The 25,694-nt window shown below is 34.8% G+C and overlaps 1 protein-coding gene across 3 annotated transcripts in view; it reads right to left on the reverse strand.

Moving 5' to 3' along the window:
- The window catches only part of ZEB1 (zinc finger E-box binding homeobox 1), a 188,934-nt gene that overhangs the window by 21,900 nt on the left and 141,340 nt on the right, over positions 1 to 25,694 (reverse strand). For 2 of the 3 annotated variants that reach the window (XM_028120871.2, XM_028120872.2), the window contains 2 exons: positions 11,306 to 11,365; positions 3,713 to 3,874 (listed from right to left, as the gene is read on the reverse strand). In XM_028120871.2, the coding sequence (XP_027976672.2) occupies positions 3,713 to 3,874; positions 11,306 to 11,365 (222 nt within the window). Of the gene's footprint in view, positions 1 to 3,712; positions 3,875 to 11,305; positions 11,369 to 25,694 lie in introns of all 3 variants that reach the window. The other variant, XM_028120870.2, reaches the window with a different exon arrangement.

Here is a 25,694-nt window from a genome sequence, read left to right on the forward strand (position 1 = left end):
CTAGTCTTTGACAAAGGAGGAAAGGCAATACAATGGAGTAAAGATAGCCTTTTCAACAATAGTAATGGAACAGGAAACAAAAGCAAAAATGAACTACTGGGACTTCATCAGGATAAAAAGCTTTTGCACAACCAAAGAAACAATCAACAAAAGTAAAAGGCAACCTACAGAATGGGAGAAGATATTCCCAAATGACATATCAAATAAAGGGCTAGTGTCCAAAAACCATAAGGAACTCAAACTCAATACCCCAAAAAACCAAAAAATCCAGTCAAGAAATGGGCAGAAGACATGAACAGACATTTCTCTAAAGAAGACATACAAATGGCTAACAGACACATGAAAAAATGCTCCGTATCACTCATCATCAAGGAAATACAAATCAAAACCACAATGAGATACCACCTCACACCAGTCAGAATGGCTAAAATGAACAAGTCAGGAAACGACAGATATTGGCGAGGATGAGGAGAAAGGGGAACCCTCCTACACTGTTGGTGGGAATGCAAGCTGGAGCAGCCACTCTGGAAAAGAGTATGGAGGTTCCTCAAAAAGTTAAAAGTAGAACTACCCTATGACCCAGCAATTGCACTACTAGGTATTTATCCAAAGGATACAAAAACAGTGATTTGAAGGGGCACATGCACCTCAATGTTTATATCAGCAATGTCCACAAGAGCCAAACTATGGAAAGAGCCCAGATGACCATCGACAGATAAATGGATAAAGAAGATATGGTGTATATAAATTCAATGGACTATGACTCAGCCATCAAAAAGAATGAAATCTTTTTTTTTTTTTAAAGATTTATCTTGACATTTGCAATGACGTGGATGGAACTACAGGGTATCATGCTAAGCGAAATAAGTCAGAGAAAGACCAATACCATGATTTCACACATATGTGGAATTTAAAAAACAAAACAGATGAACATAGGGGAAGGGAAGGAAAAATAAAATAAGATACAAACAGAGAGGGAGGCAAACCATAAGAGACTCTTAGCTCTAGAAACAGAGGGTTGCTGGAGGGGAGGTGGATGGGGGGATGGGGTAACTGGGTGATGGGCATTAAGGAGGGCACTTGATGTAATGAAAACTGGGTGTTATATGCAACTGATGAATCTCTAAATTCTACCCCTGAAACTAATAATACATTATATATTAACTAAAATGAACTTAAACACAAAATAAAAAAAAATAGTAATGGAACAACTGAACATTCAGGACATGCATAAAAATGAATCTAGACACAGACCTTACATCCTTCACAAAAATTAACTCAAAATGGGTCACAAACCTAACTGTAAAGTGCAAAACTATAAAGCTCCTAGAAACAGGGGAAAACCTAGATGACCCTAGGTATGATACTGCGTTTTTTAGATACAACACCAAAGAAAGAATTGACAAGCTGGACTTCATTAAAATGAAAACTTCTGTTCTGTGAAAGATGATCTCAAGAGAATTAGAAGACAAGTCACAGACTGGGAAGAATATTTGCAGAAGACATATCAGATTAAGGGCTATTATCCAAAATATACAAAGGACTCTTAAAATTCAACGAAAAAATCAATAACTTGATTAAAAAATAGTCCAAAGACCTTAGCAGACACCTCACCAAAGAAGATACACAGATGGCAAATAAAGATGCTCCACATCATATGTCATCAGGGGGATGCAAATTAAAACAAGATACCACCACACACCTATCAGAATGGCCCAAATCCAGAACACCGACACCACAACATGCTGGCAAGGATGTGGATTAAAAGAAACTCACACTGCTGGTGGGGATGCAAAGTGGCACAGCCTCTTTGGAAGACAGTCTGGCAGTTTCTTACAAAAGTAAATATACTCTTACTAGAGGATCCAGCATATGCACTCCTTGGTATTTATCCAAATGAGTTGAAAAACTTATGTCTACACAAACATCTGTACATGGATGTGTACAGCAACTTTATTCATAATTTCAAAGCTTGGAACCAAGGTATCCTTCAGTAGGTGAATGGGTAAATACACTACGGTATATCCAGACAATAGAATATTATTCAGCACTTAAAGGAAATGAGTTACCAAGCCATGAAGATATATGGAGGAAACTTAAATGCATATTACTAAGTGAAAAAAGCCAACTTAAAAGGTTACATGCTGTATAATTCCAACTAAATGACATTCTGGAAAAGGCAGAACTATGGAGACACAAAAAGATCTGTGGTTTCCAGGGGTGAAGGGAGGTGGGGAAAGATGAATAGGCAAAGCATACAGGATTTTTAGGGCAATGAAAATACTCTATGAGGTATTATGATGATGGATACATGTCATTATGTATTTGTCCAAACCCAAAGATGGTACAACACCAAGAATGAACCCTAAGGTAGATTATGGACTTTGGGTGATTTCTGATGAGTTATGATGATAATGGGAGAAGCTATGAACATTAGGGGGCAAAGGGTACATGGGAAATACCTGTACTTCTGTCTCACTTTTTTGGTAAGCTTTAGGCTTCTCTAAAAATGTCTTTTTAAAAAGTTGATTATTTAAATATTAAGTTAAATCTATCCATTAAACTGGGAACCCTGGAAAAATCAAACCAGATTTAGGATCTTAATACTTTAAATATCCTTAAACATTCCAAGTGACTTCTTAGTTCTTGGTGCAGATCTTGCATAAAATTTCTTATAGGAATATTTGCATGCAATTGTCATCTGTTTCTAGCATGGAAGGAGGGAATGGCATCCTGTTTTCCTTTCAGGAGAGTATGAACATATTAGAACTGCACTTTACCACTTTTCATATACTGGCTGTTCATATCAGAATAGACTAGAGCAAATATAAAAAACCTCATTTGTCTCCAAATCGGTATGTTTTGAACAAATCATATTTTGCTTGCCAGAATAGTGGAAAAAAAATCAAGCGGCAGTTAAAGGTTATCCTAGCTCCATTTCTACTTGCTGCCATGTGGGTGAATGCAAATCAACGTCCAGGCATTGTTCTTTTATTTATTTATATTTATTATTTTTTTGTTATGTTAATCACCATACATTACATCATTAATTTTTGATGTAGTGTTCCATGATTCATTGTTTGAGTGCTCCACGCAGAACGTGCCCTCTTTAATACCCATCACTGGGCTAACCCATCCCCCCACCCCCTCTGCTCCAGAACCCTCAGTTTCTCAGAGTCCATTGTCTCTCATGGTTTGTCTCCCCCTCCGATTTCTCCCTGTTCATTCTTCCCCTCCTGCTATCTTCTTCTTCTTTTTTTTCTTAAAATATGTTGCATTATTTGTTTCAGAGGTACAGATCTGTGATTCATCAGTCTTGCACAATTCACAGCACTCACCATAGCACATACCCTCCCCAATGTCTATCACCCAGGCACCCCATCCCTCCCACCCCCCACCACTCCAGCAACCCTCAGTTTGTTTCCTGAGATTAAGAATTCCTCGTTTCAGTGAGGTCATATGATTCATGTCTTTCTCTGATTGACTCATTTCACTAAGCACTTCACTGCAGCAGCCTTACCACGGCACACAGGAGATGCCGTTATCATAAACATGTTCCTTTTATTAAAGAGATTATTTTCTATGGGCACCTGCCATAAATGTTAGATTTCAGAAATGTGACCTAGAGTAGATAGAGTAGGTTCCCTTCGTACAGCTATGGAAATAAATCCTGTCAAGACGAAAACGAAAACAACTGTGAAGGTCCACTTACCACTGTCGTCATGACCACTGGCTTCTGGGGTGCCCTGCCTCTGGTCCTCTTCAGGTGCCTCGGGGTAAATGACAGCAGTGTCTTGTTGTTGCAGGAACTCTTCAACATTAGGATCATGGTTTTGTTCATTTTCTGCATCTGAGTCACATTCATCATCTTTTACTAAAAGAAATGCATACTTTATAGAAAGCAGTTTCACCACCAAGTTGTTACAAAGTTTTGCTAAATAAGAAATTATTTACCTTAAGAGAATATACACTATTGTTCTTGAATTTGTAGGAAATATTTACCGGAAATTAAAAACAAAATTCACTCATTATGTTGTCCACTATTAAGAAGTCCTTTAGAAAGCATTATAAAAGTCTTGAAATTTTCTCAATATCCCTTTTAAACTTTAGAGTGTACTTCTAGTCTATGTGACTGATAAACAAGACACAGAAAAGGTAATATAGTTGACTGAACTCTTAATTTCTCAATCAAGGATAAAGCAAGGAAAAAAAGGAGAAAACCTTAGTTCTCAAACCTTAGACCCTCCTAGCAACCTACTGGATATTTACTTAGAGTTGTAGCTTAAATCTGAATCGTGTTCAATTTATTTTTTTTTAAGATTTTATTTATTTATTTGACAAAGAGAGACACAGCGAGAGAGGGAACACAAGCAGGGGGAGTGGGAGAGGGAGAAGCAGGTTTCCCGCTGAGCAGGGAGCCCGATGTGGGGCTCGATCCCAGGGCCCTGGGATCATGACCTGAACTGAAGGCAGATGCTTAATGACTGAGCCACCCAGGTGCCCCGAATCATGCTCAATTTATATCACTTTCAAGTGCAGTTATGTGACTTCTTAAAAAACAGTGTCAATAGTTATCTATAGTCGGAAAAATTTCTAGTAAGAGTCAGGAGTATCAAATCCATAAAACTGCTTCTTCTCTCCTCTATATTCATATATAAACAAGGCTATAAACAAGGCTACTCTTCCTTTAATTCTGCTTCAATAAATGTTAACAGTGGGCTCAGGGCAGAGGCATTTTTTTCCTTCAGTTAGAAAGGTTCAAGAGATAATGGAATGCTTTCACTTTGAGAAGGTAACTCAGAGTGCTGCTGAGTTTCTAAAGCAGTATTGCTGCACCATGGTTTCACTCCCATTTCCTCCACTGGCTCCAGAGGACAGTGTCTCCTCCGTGCTGGTGGAACTGTAATGGGTTGTATGGCTCCCAGGTGTCTCATGGCTGACTTCTTTATACACTTCGGACTGAACTGTCAGTTCTAAATTTGTAAAACAGCATTTCTCAGCAGACTAAAATTGGGCCAAATTAAAACGCTGAGGTGTGGACATGTTTTTGTGTAACAGTTATTGAAACAATCTTGCTAAATCTCCTGCACAGTGGTAGTAAGTGAACTCCTCAGGGCAGCTGCTGTTTAAAACCTTAAAGCCAATGACATCATAGTAGTGGTGACCCACCATTTTCCCCTCCTTTTTACTATAGCCAATAGCTATCAATTATTCAGCAATGGGTTACTGGATCCAGGGGTGAGTGAAGACTCTTTAAGAGGAAAGCTGGTACTGTGGGTTTTAAGGGAGTCTGTTTCCAAATCCTCAACTTCTGTGCATATTTTTTCTTAGAATCTGGAAGTTTCTCCCTACTTGCCCTTTTCCACAGTATCCTTTGCTCAAACTTAAAAGCAAGAAGAGAAGGGGTGCCTGGGTGGCTCAGTCGGTTAAGTGTCTGCCTTCCGCTCAGGTCATGATCTCAGGGTCCTGGGATCAAGCCCCTCTTGGGCTTTCTGCTCAGTGAGGGTCTACTTCTCCCTCTCCCTCTGCCCTGCTCCCCACTCCTGCTCTCTCAAATAAATAAGTAAAATCTTAAAAAAAAAGGAAGAAGAAAAAAAGCCATATCCCAGTACATTAATATGGTGCATTGCCTTGGAGTGTAAAAACCTCCAGGTTGCCAAAGGAAAAAAATTCAAAATACTGATTGAGGAAAATTTTCTTTTCTTTCTTTTTTTCCTCCCACATAGCTTTATTTTTATTTTAAAGATTTATTTATTTATTTGAGAGAGAGAGAGAGAGAGAGAAGGAGCAGGGGGAGGGGCAGCGGGAGAAGCCGACTCCCTGCTCAGCAGGGAGCCTGCTGAGGGGGAGGGGAGTGCTCCGTCCAAGGATTCCAGGATCATGACCTGAGCTGAAGGCTTAACGGACTGAGCCACCCAGGCACCCTGGGAAAACTTTCTTATTGATTAATCAAGACAACCTAAAACCACCACAGGCCTTCCAGTTTTTCCTGTTTACATGGATTTCTATCAGGGGTAAAGCATGGCAATTTTCTGAAATGGGGATATTTTGGCTCTAGTTAGGAAGCTCTGAAATCAGCTATATAATAATATGGCCAGAGGGAGTGAGAGTAGTTTCCCTTTAATGATCTCATCTGTTCCATTCCCTAACTATTATTAAAAATTTCATTGCTCTTCAGGAACCTGGTCAGAGCAAAGCAAAGAGTATTCTCAAAAATCATTCCTACAATCTGTCATTAGCTGGAAAAATAAGCATTTTTGAATAGCTAAAGCAGTCCAAGTCAGTGTCACTGAGTCTTTTCAATGTAACTTCAAAATTTCAAGTTAAACTACATAAAACTCATGAGTGAAATTTATATTTTATGTGATTATCAATTCCATATAGATTACAAGATGCTTAAAATATTTTTATCAAATTATATTTATTTCTATTAAAGTCTTCACTTATAAAAAGTTTATAGTTTTCTACATCCTATTAAGTATGTGTGTATGTATGTGTGTGTATAGACTAGATGCTAGAGTAATGAGTTTTTAAATGGTATACATTTTGCAGCATTATATAGTCTGTATTTTATACATGAACCTCACATCTTCAGTAAGTTAGAAGTTTACCTATGTACTGACTTGGAGACAAAAATTTTTATAACTAAAAAAAAATTATTAGTTTTTAATTTTAATTCTAGTTAATAAATAGCGTAATATTAGTTTCAGGTGTACAATACAGTGATTCAGCACTTCCATACAGCACCTGGTGCTCATCACAGCAAGTGCCCTCCTTCATCCCCATCCGTTGTTTAACCCATCCCTCCACCCATCTCCCTTCTGGTAATCATCCGTTTGTTCTCTATAGTTAAGTGAATAATCTATTTTTTTAAAGATACATTTATTTGCACTTTGTATATTCCTTATTATTTATAATTTATATATTTTTCATAGAGGAAAGTTTTACAAAATCTCTCAAATTGTGTATTGGCAAAATTATTTGAATTAGAAAAATGAAAACACACTTTTTTCTTGACAGAAAGTCTGATGAGGCTGATTGGTATAACAGTAATATCTGGCTTTGCTAGTTAGGTAATTAGGTACAAAATTTCCAGAAACTGAATGAACTAAGTTTGTAGCTCTAAGGCATTATGAGAATATTACTATCTCATGTGGTAAGATAAAATGATTTTTACACAAAATGTATTGGCAAAAGGTACTGAACTTAACAGTATTTCAATTTCCTTAACCATTTCTGAATATATTAATCAAGATGGCTCTAAGAAGAAATAACAAAAGTCAAGAACAGGTAGCATAAGTACTTTGAGAAGTGTTGGCAAAGCTTTTTTGGTATATGTCTCAGAAAATCAGGGAGTGAAGGATTCTAGTGACTGGGAAACAAATTCTTGAGCAAATTAGGCAGCTTTGAATTTTTGCTTTCAACAGAATTGAAGAAGCATTTAATACAACTGTCAGTTAACAGGACATTAAAAATATTTTTATTGATATATAATTATAACTCTTTGCACATCATTCTAAGGATGTATAAAGAATCAAAGTAAATCAGTTATCACAAAAATGTACTTCACCTTTTTATTTATGAGAATAAGGTTATCTGAGTGCTTAACAAAACAAGAAACAGAATTAATCCTGAACATTTTTTCCTCTAGAAATAAGTAACATTGGGGAACTTGGAGGGGCTCAGTCGGTTAAGCGGCTGCCTTTGGCTTGGGTCATGATCTCAGGGTCCTTGGATTGAGTCCCGCATCGGGCTCCCTGCTCAGCGGGGAGTCTGCTTCTACCTCTGCTTCTCCCCTCCCTTGCTCATGCTCTCTCTCAAATAAATAAATAAAATCTTAAAAAAAAAGTGACATTAAACTATTGATAAATGAACTAACTGAAGAATACTTCAGCTCCTTCAATCTCATTTAAAGTAACAATTTTTTGGTAATAATTATGTTAGAATTTGTAATGTATTTATGTTGTGGTCAACTGTGTAGTACTGATAATTATATGATAAATCAATCCATAAATTAAAAAAAATCTTAAGAGCCTTGCCCTAGAAATTAAAAAGAAACTTAAACTTCAATTTATACACGTTTTTCTTATAAAGAAATGGACAGCTCATCAGAAATACCTTCAAACAGGAAATATATACTCTGCTAGCATCAAATTCTATTGGTTATGTAGAAAAGAAATATGAGTTCAAGGAGTAAACATTATGATATAACATTTCTGACTCATAAAGAAGAACTTATTCATATTTTTTTAAAAAATTGAATGATTAGGAGGTATTAAACTGTTATAGATTTACATATGAGTGATGTTAAAAATGTCATTTTTATTTATTTTTTTAAAAGATTTTGAGAGAGAGACAGAGAGTGTGCGTGTGCGTGCCTGCATAAGCAGGGGGAGGGGCAGAGGGAGAGGGAGAGGGAGAAGCAGGCTCCCCACTGAGCAGGGAGCCCCATGTGGGGCTTGATCCCAGGACCCTGAGATCATGACCTGAGCTGAACGACTGAGCCACCCAGATGCCCCTAAAAATGTCATTTTTAATATGCCAGAAATTAGATTGTAACTACTTACACTTAAGATGAAAAATTTTAAATGTACATTAAGAAATATGTGGGAACAGTACGTAATCAGTTTATATAATATAAAGTTTGAGGGACAATAACAGTCCCTCTTAAGGGTATTTGTGAAAATTAAATTTAGTAGATTAGATGATTTGGTATTAGGTGTGGTATCAAATTCTGGGCTCTTTCCAACTAAACTACACTGTCTTCATGGATCTGCATCTAGCCCAAGCAACCTCAATCTGAGACCAGAAATTCCACAGTTCTACATGTAAATTTCAAGTGCTGGGAAGTGCACATTGTAAAAAGGTCAATTATAAAGGAAAATTTCTCATCTAAAGACAGATAAAACTTACATATTTAAATAGTAGAGAGATGAGCAAATACAAAGAAACATAATAATAATCTGGCTTTCTTTAGATATGACAAAACTCAGAGCTGACTGTCAAATATAAAATTACTTTGGACCACAGGTCTATATGACAATAACCATTTCTCAAAGTGTAGAATTATAGGGTTATAATCACAAATTACAGACAGCAAGGAGACAGAGAGGCAAACATTTAATATAAAGATTAAAAATTATTTAGCTATGTTTTATTTCCATTGGAATCATGACCTGAGCCACTCTCATGTGTGAAATCCACTTGACGGTATTTCTGATCAGCTTGTCGTTAGGCTTCTTCCTAACTTTATCTTCCATTTTTCAAACTTTGTAAAACTATTAACTATATAAACAAAAAAGGGATGCTCAGAAGGAACAAAGGATGTTTCGGGTGAATTTTTCACTCTGAATACTAAGCTGAGAGTACAGTTCTCTTAACTTCATGAATTGCAAAAGGAAGTCAGCTGAAGAAAGGACCTGACAAAGTTCTGAACTAATGATCGTGACCTTTGTACAAAGTTTTTGTTTACTTTGTCAGCACATTATTCCCTAGAAGTCAAGGAAGTAACAGAAGCAAAGGCAAAACGTATTTTTTAAGTTTAAATGCTCAAAAGCCTCAACCATCCAATTTCTATCCTTTTTCCCTTAAAACTACACTTATCAGGGCTTTATTAAATGTTTGCTTACTCCTAACTCCCCATGTTCCAGGGAAATAATGCAGCAGGGATCATCTTCCACTGGGTGGGGGGACCTCACATTTCAGCAACAATTTAAGTTAATACAAGGTTACTTTACTTTCCAGATGTGATTTATTTGGGTGGGGGTGGTTAAGGGAATTTATATACTACTCAGTACTAAATGAAAGAATTTATTTTTGTAGTGAAGAGCAAAGCGTGAGGTAAAATACTGACACTTGGAATTGTGAATTTTTTTTTGATAGCATTTTCTTAAAAGGGCAAATGATCTTCTGTAACTCTGGTAATGTAAATCATCTAACTTTAACATTAGGTAAAAAAGTAATAAGCAGTCTTAATGTTCATTAAGAGTATTTTAACTAATAATACCGAGTTTAAATATTTTACATAATGTGTAAGTTAGCATGACAAATATTTGATAACAACATAGTTGCATACACTATTCATGCAAGTTAAACACAACCAAGTTAAAGGCAGAATATAAAATCTTAGGCAGCAGGTATCATAAATCATCACATATCCCATTATTATTTAATTAATTTGGAATGCCTCTTTAATCACAGCATGAAGATTTACTCTTTGTTTTACAGAACTGACTGACAAGTATGGAAGTGCCTGTTTATATTATAGATGAAATCTATTTTGACTTGTTACTATGAAATATACTCATCTTACATAATGAAAGATAATTTATAGGGCTCTATGGAATATTCCTAAAATGTACTGCAGAGAAAAGAAAAAACTATAAGTGTTAAACCAAAAAAGAGAAGAAAAAACAGAAAATTTAATTAAAATGATATGATAGAAATTTCTAATTTATGACTGAATAGACAAAATACAACTATACTACTTTAAAGTAGAGTATTTTGAGGAAATGTTTTAATAACTTGGAATTCATCTTTGAAATTTTCATTTTGAGAGTTCTTGCTGACTTATGTGACACAATAATAAGTGCCTGGTGTTATAATACATAAGATCTTGATTTAAGTTTTCTACTTACTCTTTTGCTTCTTAAATCTGATTTGAATCCATTATAAAGGAATAGTGTTAAGTCTCAGGGAGTATGTACTTTTAGTCACCTAGAAACAAATTTTCTTGTTTACCATAATTTAACTTCATGTTAGCCTTTTTCAAAATCACAGAAATTACAAGAAAAAAATTTGATTCTCTTGTTTGCTGTGACATGTTCACTCAGCTCATCAATATTCATGATTCTCATCTGGTTTATAGATAACTCATGATATTTGCTTATTCTTCTCCCTTCTGCTTTCCGTCTTGTGGGCAACTCAATGCAGATCCTGGTAACTAATAATGAAACTCAAAATAGTTAAATCTGTATTTCTATAGCTTTGGTAAAAAAATTGATATAAATTCAAATCATCATTTAAATACTTATTTTCTGGATTATCTATAGATTGTTCTTGTCATCCTTATAGAATGGAAAATATGCTGTGTTAGATGAATCTGCAAATTTACACTGTATTTAAAGAATATAAACTTCTAACTTTTCATATAGTGCCCTATATGCCTACGTACTGAAACACTGAAGAAGGTCAAGATAAAAGAGGAGGAAACAGACTAAATTCATGACTCACAAATGCAAAAACCAGTGACACAAAAAGACCTTGTTCAAAGGCTACAGTATCAAAGAAATTGACGAGCACGTACCTGCACATCCCGCTTCATCTGCCTGAGCTTCAGGCCCCAGGATTTCTTGTCCTTCCTTTCCTGCTAAAATCAAAGAACAAAGGATTAAAATAGATCCATGTGGCACAAACATCTTTAACATCTAGAAATCTGAAGAGGAACTTTTAGATTATATTTAATTTGGATTTTTTTCCCTTTTAGAAGTAATGTGTCCTTGAAAAGTGAACTTTTTAGAAGAGATCAAGCAGATAGTTTTACCAAACTCACAAAGGTATCTTAGAGAAGCAAAATTAGTCAAGATTTAGATATCATCCTGGAATTATACATTTAACTATACACATACTGGGATTTTAGTGTTTTTTTTGGGAGAGGCGTTCTACCTGTAGGTACCAGGATTCCTTTTTTTTTTCTTCTGCAAAGTACAAGTTTCTACATTTTAGGCATTGTGCTAGATGATTTATAAACTTATTTCCTTTAACCTTCATAATTACTTATAAGTTAAAAAAAAAAAGACAACCAAAACTTGAGGCTTGAAGAGGTTAAATAGCCCAAGGACACACTGCTATTAGGTGGTAGAAGTGGAATCTGAATTCAGGTCTGAGTGGCTATAAAACCTACTTCCCACTCCGCCCTTGCCTGTATGACCAGAGGACCAGCAGCTAACTAGAGAGAAGACTGTACTAAACTTCACTGTGTCCAGAGTAAACACCTAGGGCACTACACTTTCTCTTTCACTCTATTCATTATTCTAACTACTGATAAATCATAGTAATAATAGTACTGGTAAACATTTTTAGATGTCAGTTGTCCTCCTTTGCCACCTTATAATGAGTTGACTGTAGTATTCTATACAGAATAAGATCAGAGTAAATAGGTATATTATTTTAGCAAGCAGAAAGTATGTTTTGTATATTCAGGTACATTTTATTTATTATAATAGTTTATTAAGGACATGTACATATATAAAAGCATGAAGGAGTTAAAAACTGCTTTTAAAAAAACTAGCAGCAGAGTATACATAATTATGATCAGAATACTTATAAAGTCATGCTAAAACATCACATCATGTAGTTAATCTGCACCCCAATCAAATCCCATTGAATAGGTCAGTCAAAAATCTTGATTTAGATTTCCCCTAAGTTTGATAATTGAATTGAGAAATAGAACACTAATCAAGTAAAATCTTTGCTCACATTAAAGCATGTATTTCTGTAAGTGCCTTGGATTATCAGGTGGATTTATTCAGCAGATTTTCTTTACTCATGAACTTTTATATTAGTACTTAAAAATGATCACTATGTGAAAATAGTTAAAATATGCATAAACCCCTTTAGATCAGCATGAAAAACACTGTCTAAAGTAGATAATAAAGAGATTAATGTCTGATAAATAATTCTCATTTTATACTTGCCATCAGCAAAATGACAATTAAAAAGCCCATGCTAAAGTGTTTATAATATAGTAGGACAAACACCAGTCTTGGTTAAGTGTTTGCAATTCTTCTAACATCTTTTTTTCTCCTCTCTGAAATAATAAACAGTAATAAAATAATAAACAGTATGACACTTGGATAGGATAGTAATATAGTTATTTACTGTTGATCGATCTATGCTCTTTATTTCTCCTGAAATGAGAATTAGGACAGCCAGAGTTGCTTACTAAGATGAAAGATGACAGTGATATTAAAAGTTAAAATGCTATTTTGGACAATACTAATTTTTCTACTTATAGTTATTATAGCTAATTAAAAATCTGTCTGCAATTCAATTAAGTGATTTCTTCATTTCTGCTCAGGATAAAATCTAGTCTCCTTAGACGAACATTTAACATACTTCAGAATTTGGTCCCAGACTTATCTTTACTGCGGTTTAAAAACTGGAAGTCTCCATTCTTTCCCTCATCACTGGGTTTGGAATTTTGGTTGAACAACTAAAATCATATTGCCTAACAAAAATAGAAAATATCCTAATGCTGGTCTGCAGCATGAACACACTTCTTTCACTAGGGAGTGCTGCCAGGAACAGGCTCCTTCCTGCTTCATCCATGGACCAGCATGAGGGTATACTGGAACAGCCAAATACTGTTCAAGCAGCCTTCTCCCTCATGTGTTCTGATCTTACTTAGAGCTTAGAAAATATAAGGGTAATAAAGTAACAGAATCGCCTTGTGCATAAGATTTTCTCTCCTGTAAGACTTACTAATGTCAACACACTGTGATTGACTAACCTAAATGCAACCTAGAAAGGTAAACTGGAATGTTTCTAAGGCTTTTGCTTTTATTCTAAATTCCAAAGCAAATATATAAATGAGGAAAAATTCTCAAGTAAAAGACTTTGTTTTTTCAAATAGTGGCAAAATATTGCTGAAAAATAAGTCATGAAATACTACTCAGCAATAAAAAGGGAAAATTTATTGATATATCCAACACCTTAGATGAATCTCTCAAGAAATTTGGAAAGTGAAAAAAGTCAATCCAAAAGATTACATACTGTATGATTCCATTCATATAACATTCTTGAAATAACAAAATTATAAAAATGGAGAAGAGATATCTGATTGTGAGGGATTAGGGTTGGGGCAGAGGGGAGGGGAGGGTGGGCATATAAAAGGCAAGGAGGGAGCTCAGTGGTGATGGAATTGTTCTGTATCTTGTCTATATCAATGTTGATGTTCTGGTTGTGATACTATACTACAGTTCTGCAAGATGTTACCAATGGGGAAAACGGAGTAAAGGGTATACAACAGGATCTCTGAATTATTTGTGAATCTAGAACTATTTGTGAATTATTTTCAAATCTATAATTATCTCAAAACTTAAAGTTTAATTGAAAAATAAGTAAATGGCTGATATCACACATTTAGATTAAAAGAGACAGCACTTGTTTATTTTGCCATAAGATGTAATTCCTAGTAAGTAAAAGCAAGAATGACAAATGCAATTCACGTTTTTTTAAAAATATAAATATGAATAGTTCCAACAAAATATAACAATTCCTCCATTTTGCTCCTACTAAAATTAGCTGATTGATTCTAATCTTATTGATTTTATTTTTTTGTTTTTTTTTATTTTGTGTTGTGTTAATCACCATACATTACCATCATTAATTTCTGATGTAATGTTCCATGATTCATTGTTTGAGTATAACACCCAGTGCTCCAATCGATATGTGCCCTCTTTAACACTCATCACCAGGCTAACCCATCCCCCTACCCCCCCAGAACCCTCAGTTTGTTTCTCAGAGTCCATTGTCTTTCATGGTTCGTCTCCCCCACCGATTTCCTCCCCTCATTTTTCCCTTCCTGCTATGTTTTTTTTTTAACATATAATGTATTATTTGTTTCAGAGGTACAGATCTGTGATTCAAAAGTCTTACACAATTCACAGTGCTCACCATAGCACATACCCTTCCCAATGTCTATCACCCAGCCACCCCATCCCTCCCACCCCCCACCACTCCAGCAACCCTCAGTTTGTTTCCTGAGATTAAGAATTCCTCATTATCAGTGAGATCATATGATACATGTCTTTCTCTGATTGACTTATTTTGCTCAGCATAATACCCTCCAGTTCCATCCACGTCGTTGTAAATGGCAAGATCTCATTCCTTTTGATGGCTGCATAATATTCCATTGTGTATATATACCACCTCTTCTTTATCCATTCATCTGTTGATGGACATCTTGGCTCTTTCCACAGTTTGGCTATTGTGGACATTGCTGCTATAAACATTGGGGTGCACGTACCCCTTCGGATCCCTACCTTTGTATCTTTGGGGTAAATTCGCAGTAGTGCAATTGCTGGGTCATAAGGTAGCTCTATTTTCAACTTTTTGAGGAACCTCCATACTGTTTTCCAGAGTGGTTGCACCAGCTTGCATTCCCACCAACAGTGTAGGAGGATTCCCCGTTCTCCGCATCCCCACCTGTATCTGTTGTTTCTGACTTGTTAATTTTAGCCATTCATGTTAACCAAAAATCCAGAAGGCTTAATGTCAATGGCAGGACAGAACAGTTCAAAGTACAGGACTGGTTATTAAGCACATGTTCAAAATTTTAAAACTTTCATTTCGAATTCATAACAGTGTGTTTCTAACCATTTCAAATGTGTTTGTGGGAAGATTTTATAGCAATTTCTAATACGGTGCAAGAAGTAGGTAACTGAACCAGATTTTCCTTTCCTGCTTTCGTCTCTTCCTCTGTAACACACATGCACGCATGCCATGAACATTTATACCTGCCTTTTCTCAAGCTGACCCCTCTGGCTAGAATGCTGTTATCCATTCCATATGAAACACTTACTAATCCTATTCTTGAAAGATCAGTTCACATTTCTCTCATTCTGTAAGTCTTCCCCACCCTGCTCAGAAGCCAATAGATTCCGGAATTCAAACATAAAGTGTTCAAACTTTAATTAGAAATGATTTTTTTTACTGTGTACTTTCTCAGAGTATTTCCAGAAGGCTTCATTTTTCCCTCTTGTGTCCTCTAGTTTCTACATATGTGCATGTATTTTTGGCATAATTGTCCATCAGAGTCACAGTAAATGTAATTCACAATCTCCATGAACACCTGTTAACTTAAACAAAGGTAAAAAAATATATAACTGAGGTTAGATTTGGTTAAGATGAAGTGAACACAAACTACCGTGTGTGTTCTACTGAATGCAGCTAAAAAAACCTGGGGAGAATTCATGAAGGAGTTAAAGACTCTACAAGATAAATCATAGCAGGAAGACTGGGGAAGAAGACAAGACAAGAATTCAAAGTACCACTGAATCAATGAGGAAGTAATTTCTCTTACCCCCTGGCCTGGATTCAAGGCAGCCTAGATTTGGAAGTGGGCACTGGGGCACGGCACAGAAAAATGCTAGGAAGGCCCTCTAGTTTGGGCTCACAGAATAGGAAAGGGCTCAAAGAAGGGAGAAATCATTTTTTCCCCCCAATTCTCTTGTGTCCCAGTCCCTAGATCATCCCAAGGTAGTGGCTGAGATCATGGTGACAGCAAGAACAAAAAGGTATCTAAAATGCCAAGAAAGGGGAGCCTTCTTATCTACTCAGAGAGGAGCAGTGGCCCCAAGAAGATGGTACAAACTTTCATCGAGCTCTTCCTCTCCGTCTTCTTGTAGCTCTTCTTCCTGCAGGCATAGTTGTGGTAAGTATCTGGCAAAGTATGACAAAGGAAGTCCTGGATTTTTGGACAGAGAATGGACAAGGGAAGTCCCAGGGAACTGAAAGTACTAGGGAGATCATGGAAAGGGAGAGTGCAGGAAAGCAACATTATAAAGCTGCTTGTGAACTCCTGGGTTCACATCCAAACTTCCCATGTATGGATCTGACTACAGGCTTTGAGAACTGAAGTAAGGATAAGATCATTAATCATGTCCCAGAATGGCCACTATAGGGCACAAATCCAAAAAGCATTGTAAAGGCTTTGAAAACGGAACTGATATTGGAACCATAATCCACAGTAAGTTATTTAGAATGTACAGCCTGATACAACTGGGTAAGTCGCCTGCTAAACCAAAAATATCAAAATGCTCCACAGGATTTAAATAAGACCAAATAAGATAATATTCAAAATGTCCAGGATACAATCCAAAATTACTTACCATATGAAGAACCAGGAAAATTTCAATTTCTATATAGGAAAAGATAATCAAAAGATGGCAACACTGAGAACACACAGATGTTGAAACTATCAGACAAAGGCTTTAAGCAGCTAAGAGCTAAGGATGAATACTTGAAAAGAATGGAAAGATAAAAAGTCTAGGCTAATTCTTATCAGCAAAAAGAGGATATAGATAGGAAACCAAAGGAAATTTAGCATTAAAACTACTGTAACAATTTTTTTGGGAAAAAATCACTGGACGGATGCAATAGCAAAATGGAGATGAAAGAAGAAAGATCAGTGAATTTGATGGTAGGTAAATGGAAATTACCCAATTTGGACAATAAAGTGAAAACATTTAAAAAAATAAGCAGAGTCTCAGAGATGTGTGGGACATTAATAAAATATCTAACATTCAGTTAGAAGGAGAAAAAACAGTACAGAAAAAATAGTTGAAAAAATAGTATCTAAACCTCTCCAGATTTAATAAAAAACACAAACCAAGAGATTAAAGAAGTTAACTGAGTCTCAAACAGGACAAAGCCCCCCAAATCTGGGCTTAGACCATCAATCAAATCCTGATAACTAAAGTTAAAAAAATTCTGAAAAGAGAGAAAATGATGCACAACTATAAGGGAACAATGACTTAAAAGAAGGCAGATTTGTCATTAGAAGTGAGGGATTTCATAAGGAAATGGAACATTTTTAAAGTGCTAAAAGAAAAAAACCTGTCAGGCCCAATTCTATATCCAGTGAAACTATACTCTGGAAACAAAGGTAAAATAAAGATACGCTCAGATGGAGGAAAGTGAACAGAGTACACCACGAGCAAACCTGACAGACTGCTAAAGGAAGGTCTTCAGAGAGAAAGGGAAATGATATTAGAGGAAAATCTGAGATGTGAGGACTGAAAGAGGACACAAGAAATGATGTAGTCTACATGACAACTATAACATAAAGGAGGGAGGGTAATGGGACCAAATGGGGGTAAAGTTTCCATATTTTACTTTGAGTGGTGAAATACTTATTCTAAGTAGACTATGAGAAGCATGTACATTCTCATCTACAGACTAACTACCAAAAAATCAATACAAGAAGATATAGTAAAAAATGAAATAAACAAATGAAAATTGAATATTAAAAAAATATTCAAATGGTTCAAAAGAAGGCAAGAAAGGAGAAACAAGAAATTAAAAAAAAAACAGAGGGAACAAACAGAAAGCAAATAATACTATGGTAGACCTAAATCCAACATTAAAACTTAGATTATGTGTAAATGATCTAAATGAGCCAATGTAAGGGATAGAGATTGTTAGAACAGATTAAAAAAAAAAAACAACAACAAAAAGCCAAGCCCCATTTTTAGCACTCTACAAAAAAATTATTTCAAGCATAATATAGATAGGTTAAAAGTAAAAATTTGCAAAAGAAATCTAGAGTGACTATTTTACATCAGACAAAGTAGACTCTGGAGCTAAGAATATTACCAGAAATCTAGAGAAACATTATATAATAAGAGAGCCACTTTACCAAGAGGACCTAACAATCTAAAAGAGTATGCACCTAACAACACAGCTTCAAAATATCTGACAAACAGAACAGAAAGTAAAGAAAAATCCATGTGTATAACTGGAGACTTCAATACTCTTCTCACATTAATTGAAAGAACAAGCAGAACAAATAGAAAATCAGCAAGGATATAAGTGAACTAAGCAACACTAACTAACAACTACTCCATCCAATTAACATTTGTAGAACACCCAACAACAGCAGACTACACGTTCTTTTCAAATACACATAGAGCACTAATGAAGACACACTATATCCAAATCATATAATAAAACTTAAAAGAAATGAAATCATACAAAGTTTGTTCTCTGATCATAATAAATTTAAACTAGATATCAATAGCAGAAAGATAAGAAAATCTCCAAACACTCTGGGAATCAATTAACATATTTCTAAAGAATCCATGGGTCAAAGAGAAAAATGAAAAAACAACACATCAATATTTGTGGGATGTACATAAAGCAGCATTTAAAGGGAAATTTATAGTATTAAATGCTTATGTTACACAAAAGTTCTCAAATTAAAATTCTAAACTTGTGTTAAAAAAAAAAAAGGAACAAAGTAAGTCCAGAGCAAGCAGAGGGAAGGAATAAAGAGTAGAAATCAATAAAATTAAAGACAAAAAAAGGAAAGAAAAACAATGAAAAAGAAAACTAGTTCTTTGAAAAGATCAATAAAATTAACAAACCGTTAGTAAGACTGACAAACAAGTAAGAGGGAAGTCACAAACTACCAACGGTCAGGAATGAAAAGGGAATATCACTACAGAGCTAGGAGATAGTAAAAGGGTAATAAGGGAATACTCTGAGTTCAAGGAGTAAACATTATGATATAACATTTTTGACTCTTGAAGAGCTTATTCTTTTTTTTAAAAATTGAATGATAGGTGTTAAATTGCTATGGAGCTCATATATAAGAATGTTAAAAATGTAAGTATATTTAATATGCTAGAAATTAGATTGTTTTCAACTTACACTTAAAATGAAAAATTTTGTATGCTCATTAAGAAATTTAGGAGGCAGTTTATAAATATTTTATATAATATAAATTTGGAGGATAATAATAGTACCTCTTAGGGAAGCTGTGAGGATTAAATTAAATATAGTATGTGCTTAGTACTATACCTGGCACATAGTAAGTGCTATGTAATGGTTAGCTATTTTCCTTAATACAGTCCTGTAAGATGAACATCTCTACACACATAAATTTGAAAACTGAAATGGAGCAATTCCTCAAAAATTAGAAATTATTAACACTCATCCAAGATAAATAAGCTAACTTGAATATTCCTATAACTGTTTTAAAAATTTAATTTGTAGTTTAGATCTTCCCCCAAAACAAAACTCCAGACCCAGATGGTTTCCCTTGCAAATTTTATCAGACATTTAAAGAAGAGCACTAATTTTAAATAATCTTTTCAAGAAAATAAAAAAGGAACACTTTCTAATTCATTTTATGAGGATAAAATTTTCCTGATACCAAAACCATATAAAAATGGTATAAAAAAGAAAGGAAATTATAGACCAATATCCTTAATGAAAATGGACTTAAAAATTTTCAACAAAATATTACCACATCTAAGTGAGCAATATGTAAAAGAAAAATGACTGAGTGGGGCTTTCCAGGGAATCCAATGCTGGTCCAATATTTGAAAATCCATTACTACATTTATTGTATTAACAGACTAAAGAAGCAAAACCACATGATCCTGTCAACTGACACAGAAAAACCATTTGAAAAAACTCAACATCTATTCATGATGAAAACTGTCAGCAAACCAGGAACAGAAACTTACTCAATTTGGTAAAAGGCATCTACAACAAACCTTATGTTAACATTACACTTATAAAAGACTGAATACTTTCCCTTTAAGACTGGGAAAAAGGAAAATGTCTACTCTTACCACTCCTGATATTTTCTGTCAATAAACAGGAATAAAAAGTATACAGATTAGAAAGGAAGAAATAAAACTGTCCCTATTTGAGAAGATTGTCTACATAGAAATCCCAAAGAATCTACAAAAAATTCCTGGAATTAGCAAGTCCACAGGATACAAGGTCGACACACGAAAATCAATCACATTGCTTGCTATATTAATAGAAATGAACAAATGGAAACTAAATTAAAAACAAAACATTCACAATAGTTTCTCCCTTTAAAAAAGAAATACATAGGTATAAATCTAACAAAACATGCATATAATCTGATTTTAAAACTACAAAACACTAATGTGAGAAATCAAAGACTTATACTGCATAAAAAATCAACATACAAAAATCAGCTTCAATTCTATATACCAGCAATGAACTATCTGAAAGAGAAATAAAACAATCTCACATATATGAGCATCAAAAAAAAAAATTAAAATGCTTAGGAGTAAATTTAACCAAAGAGGTGAAAGATCTATACACTGAAAACTGTAAGACATTGATAAAAGAAACTGAGTATGATACAAATAAATGGAAAACTATTCTGTGTTCATGAATTGGAAGAATTAATATTGTTAAAATGTCCATACTACCCAGAGCCATCTCTAGATTCAATGCATTCCCTACCAACATTGCAATGGACTTTTTTTTTTTTTATAGAAACAGGAAAAAACAATCTTTTTTTTTTTAAAGATTTTATTTATTTATTTGAGAGAGAGAGCACATGAGAGAGGGGAGGGTCAGAGGGAGAAGCAGACTCCCTGCCAAGCAGGGAACCTGATGCGGGACTCGATCCCGGGACTCCAGGATCATGACCTGAGCTGAAGGCAGTTGCTTAACCAACTGAGCCACCCAGGTGCCCAGGAAAAAACAATCTTAAAAGGCCATTTAGCCAAAGCAATCTTGAAAAAAAGAATGAAGGAAAGGGGTTTTGCTTCTTTCTGATTAGGATTTTTAAAACTTTTTAATTTGAAATAGTTTTAGACTTAGAAAAGTTGTAAAACTAGCACAGACTTCCAGTATACCCTTCAACCAGCTTCCCTTAATGAGAACATCTTACATAATCACAGTACTATTATTATGGAAACCATTATATTAATGTTAATATATTATATTAACTAACATACAGACCTTATTTGACTTATGCAAGTTTTCCCACTAAGGTCTTTTCCTTTTCTGGTTCAGAAACCAATTCTCGACCCACAGTGCCTTTGGTTGTCAAGTCTCCATAGCCTCCTCCAAAATTTCACAATCCAATCATGTCTCTGAGAAGTTGCTTTAGTCTTTGCTTTTTCTTATGACTTTAATACTATTGAAGACTGATCACTGGTTTTGTAGGGTACCCCTCAATTTGATTTCCCTGATGCTTTCTAATGATTGGATGAGGAAGTATGTTGTCAGCAAGAATACCACTGAAGTGCTATGCCTTTGTTAATATATCTCACCAGTGGCATATAATGTCACTATATTTTATTACTGGGACATTAACCTTGATCACCTGGTTAAGAAGGTGTCTGTCAGGTTTCTTTATACTAATTACTATGTCTTTAATATTAATAACTCTCTGGTGAGGAAATACTTTGATATTATGCAAATATCCTTTTTCTTCATAAACTTTCACCCACTAGTTTTAGCATTCATTGATGGTCCTCTTTTTTTTTTTTTAACAATTTATTTATTCATTGGAGGGAGAAAGAGAGAGAGTGAGTACACCTGAGCGGGGGGGGAAGGGCAGAGGGATAGAATATTCAAGCAGAGTCCCTGCTGAACTTGATTTCACGACCCATGAGATCATGACTGGAGCCAAAACCAAGAGTCAGATACTTAACCAACTGAGCCACCCAGGCGCCTGCATCAATTATTACCATGGTGTTTGCCTAACAGCGGTATTCTACTTCCCTAATTAGTTCTTAATTTATAACTGAAATTCTACTATAAGAAATAACTTTTCCTTCTCTCCCATTTATTAAAGTATTTATATCAGTATGGATGTATGGATATTTACTTTATTCTACTGCTTATAATCCAGTACTATCATTATTTATTTTGATGCTAAAATTATTCCAGATTCGGCCAATGGGAGCTCCCTCAGGTTGGCTCTTGGCCCCTTTTCACAGGATGACTTTTTTAAAAACACTTTCTTGTTGTTCTGGGTTTAGCTTATATTTTCCTTACCTCAGTTCTAGAATCAGCCATTTATGCAAAGAGAGTTGGTACCATTTATTGGAGAATGGTACTTGAGTCCCAGATCTGGGCACTAGGTATGCTCACTGCTACTGGGTATCATTGTTTCCATGCATTCTCAGCAAACAGAGCTAGGAAATATATGTATGTATACTAATACCTGCATAAAGCCCATCTATATTTTTGTATCTATGTATCTTTATATATATATTAAGAACCATGAGTTCATACTGATACCTCTGATTCCAATAGAAAGCCATAGGATTTATTCTAGACTTCTCACTTTTCCTTGTTTGTAACTTCTTTCTCTGATGGTGAGAAATTTTGGTCTCATTATTCTCAATACATCTACTTATTTGTTCAATTCCAGTATATACATATAGTAGTTTCAGAATAAACCATAGCTTTTAAGAAACAAATTTGTTTACGAGAGGGAAAATGGGGATGGGGTAGTAGGCATGGGGGGATGACACATCTCTGAGCATACCTTTTTGTATAGCTTACATATATAACCATGAAAATGTTTCCCATTCACACAAAAATAATTTAAGTCACTCAGCAGACAGGGAGAATGGACAATGAAATACAAGCAATGACAAATGAACCTAACTATATTATAAATGAGGTGTATAACACATTGAAGGGGGTGGGAAAGAGAAGAAATAACCTAAGTAACTTTGGAAAACAACAGTTTGAATGTATACTGTAGGGCTAATGACAAAAAGAACTGTACATATTGTGATCTAGGTAGCAAATTTGTTTGACCAGGATTTTAAAGAGAAGAAAGTGTACAACTGAGCTTCAGGATTATGGGAAAAGCCCAAATTCCTTATTAGTATCATTTCTTAATACTTAGATATTTAGAGGTAAATAAGTATTAGAGGTGTACATTTAGTACAAATGAAATTGGATTCTCTTATAAGTACAGCTAGAACATCCCTCTGTAGTCATGTGGGCCAGTCTTTTCATTTTATAGATGCAGAAGTGGAACTCAAGAGACATAGTGGTATAATGAAGACTAGAAACCATGTGCTGAGCTTTTTCTACATCACACACTACTTTGGTTGAAAAAGGTTCCAAAGAGTAGGTTAAACTGACCCTTGAGAGAGAAGTATAATATGATTCAATGCTGAGTTATATAGTGATTGATGCATTCTTTGCATAAGATTACTATAGTATTTTGTTATAACCTGTTTGCCTAAGAAAGCCTTTTTGCTATGGGTAACATCAGAATATTAATATTAAATATTTTTATTGTAAAGAAGTTTTCATTTCCTTGGCATTTTTGTAAACATGCAAATTTATAGAGTTTTAAAAATTTCCAAGTCAGAAAAATGTTTAAGTCACTAATGGGATCATTTTTTCAGCTCATCAATTAAAAAAATAAGGAATCACAAACATATTAAACAATATTTTATATTATCAGATTAGTTACTAGTTAGTTATTAGATTACTTTTCTAAAACTAAAATTATGAGAGGCCTATAAAAACAGGTGTCTCAAAAGTAAGAGCATGTATTTAAAAACGTTTAACTGACAGAAGCATAAGAGTTTTGGGTTGAACCACAAGAAGCTCTTATGAGTATAGATATGTTGGAGAACTGCCAAGTTATACTATCTTCCTTACACACAACAGGACTTAATTAACCTACTTTTATTTATTTTTGAAAGTGAACATGTCCTAGTTTACTTAATATCTACAATAAAAATATTGCTTCTTCTCTATATTCCTTCTAAGAACTTGATCTAACTTGAGATTTTATTCACAGCTAAGAATAGCTTTTTAAAGGTACTTATTACATAATTAACAGTTCAATGGCACATTATATTTTCAAATATACTTTGGATTGTTGATTTACACTATGCTACAGATCTGTTACTATCAGTTCCATGTGCTGGTCTCTAGCATGGACCACTTTCTTCTCTATTGTTTCTCCCTTTTCTTAAAAGTTTTAAAGTAACTCACTGTCATAAATGGTGTGGCTTCCATTAACTGTCAGTAAAGGGGCTTTACTTCACTATTTCTTGGTCACCCTCAAGGAACTAGAAAGGAAACACTTCACTCAGCAATTTATCTTCTAAAAACCTAAGTTGCAGCTACTCTATTTTGGAACACTGCTAATCTCTTTTTTCAATAGCAGGAAATTTTACAAATTGCTGTCTTCTTGAAGTTTTAGAGGTGATATGATCACCCTACACTTTCCCCCTTGTTTTTGTTTGCTTTTCACACTGGGTAGTAGTTTATAAATGGGATCCTCAAGAAAGAACACAAGAAGAGCAGTGCAGACAGGGCTCATGAAAGAAAAGAACCTGAAAGTAACGGTGATAACAGTGGAGCTCTATCAAGCAGGCTGACTGCCCTTTCGAGCAAGCTCCTTTCTCGGTAACTCAAGTTTTCTTTTTCTGCCTCAGGAGCAGGTTGGTTTGGTTAACAACATAGAATCTGATAGACTAACTTTTCAAATTCAGCCACAGGGATGATCTTGAGGAGCCATAAAACAAGTTAAATGTAGAAGTACTCTGTTCCGATCTGGAGCCCCACTACAGAAACTTTCATTTAAATGCATGACTTAATGGTAACCAACTAAATGAACTATTAAGAGTTACTAACCTCGATACTTGTGCATTTAAATTAATTTACTGAGGGATTTTGAATCAGTATTCTAGCAAGAAATCTTTGTTGCCTTGCATCACTGGGCAGTGTTGCAAATCTGTCGTGCACATTTTCACAAAGACATTTTAAACTCTCACAATGGGAAAGGATACTTTTTAACTGATAGAATGACAGAATTATCTTGATTTGTGATTTTTGGTGGCTGATAATTATTTCTTACTTTGGTCAAAATAGTTTATGAAAGGAACACAGTTTTGTGTTTACTGATTTGTTGTAGTTGGTCAGGCAAGACTGTTTTGAACATGGTATGACACACATAAACCTTTCATTTTTTTTAAATTAGGTGAGGTAAAACCTAAAGTAGTGCTTTGACAGATTTAGAAGTGTAGTTTATTTACAAAAGAATTGTATCTTCAACTGGAGGATTTCTTTTCTTTATAGGAATTTTAAGTTTTTAGTGTCTGAGAATATTCTCTTTAAAATAATGCATGTTGAATAATAATGACTCA

This window comes from Eumetopias jubatus, unplaced genomic scaffold (assembly GCF_037043125.1).
Source record: "Eumetopias jubatus isolate StellerSeaLion01/CBP00866 unplaced genomic scaffold, mEumJub1_p1.0 scaffold_8, whole genome shotgun sequence".
NCBI classification, from domain to species: Eukaryota; Metazoa; Chordata; class Mammalia; order Carnivora; family Otariidae; genus Eumetopias; species Eumetopias jubatus.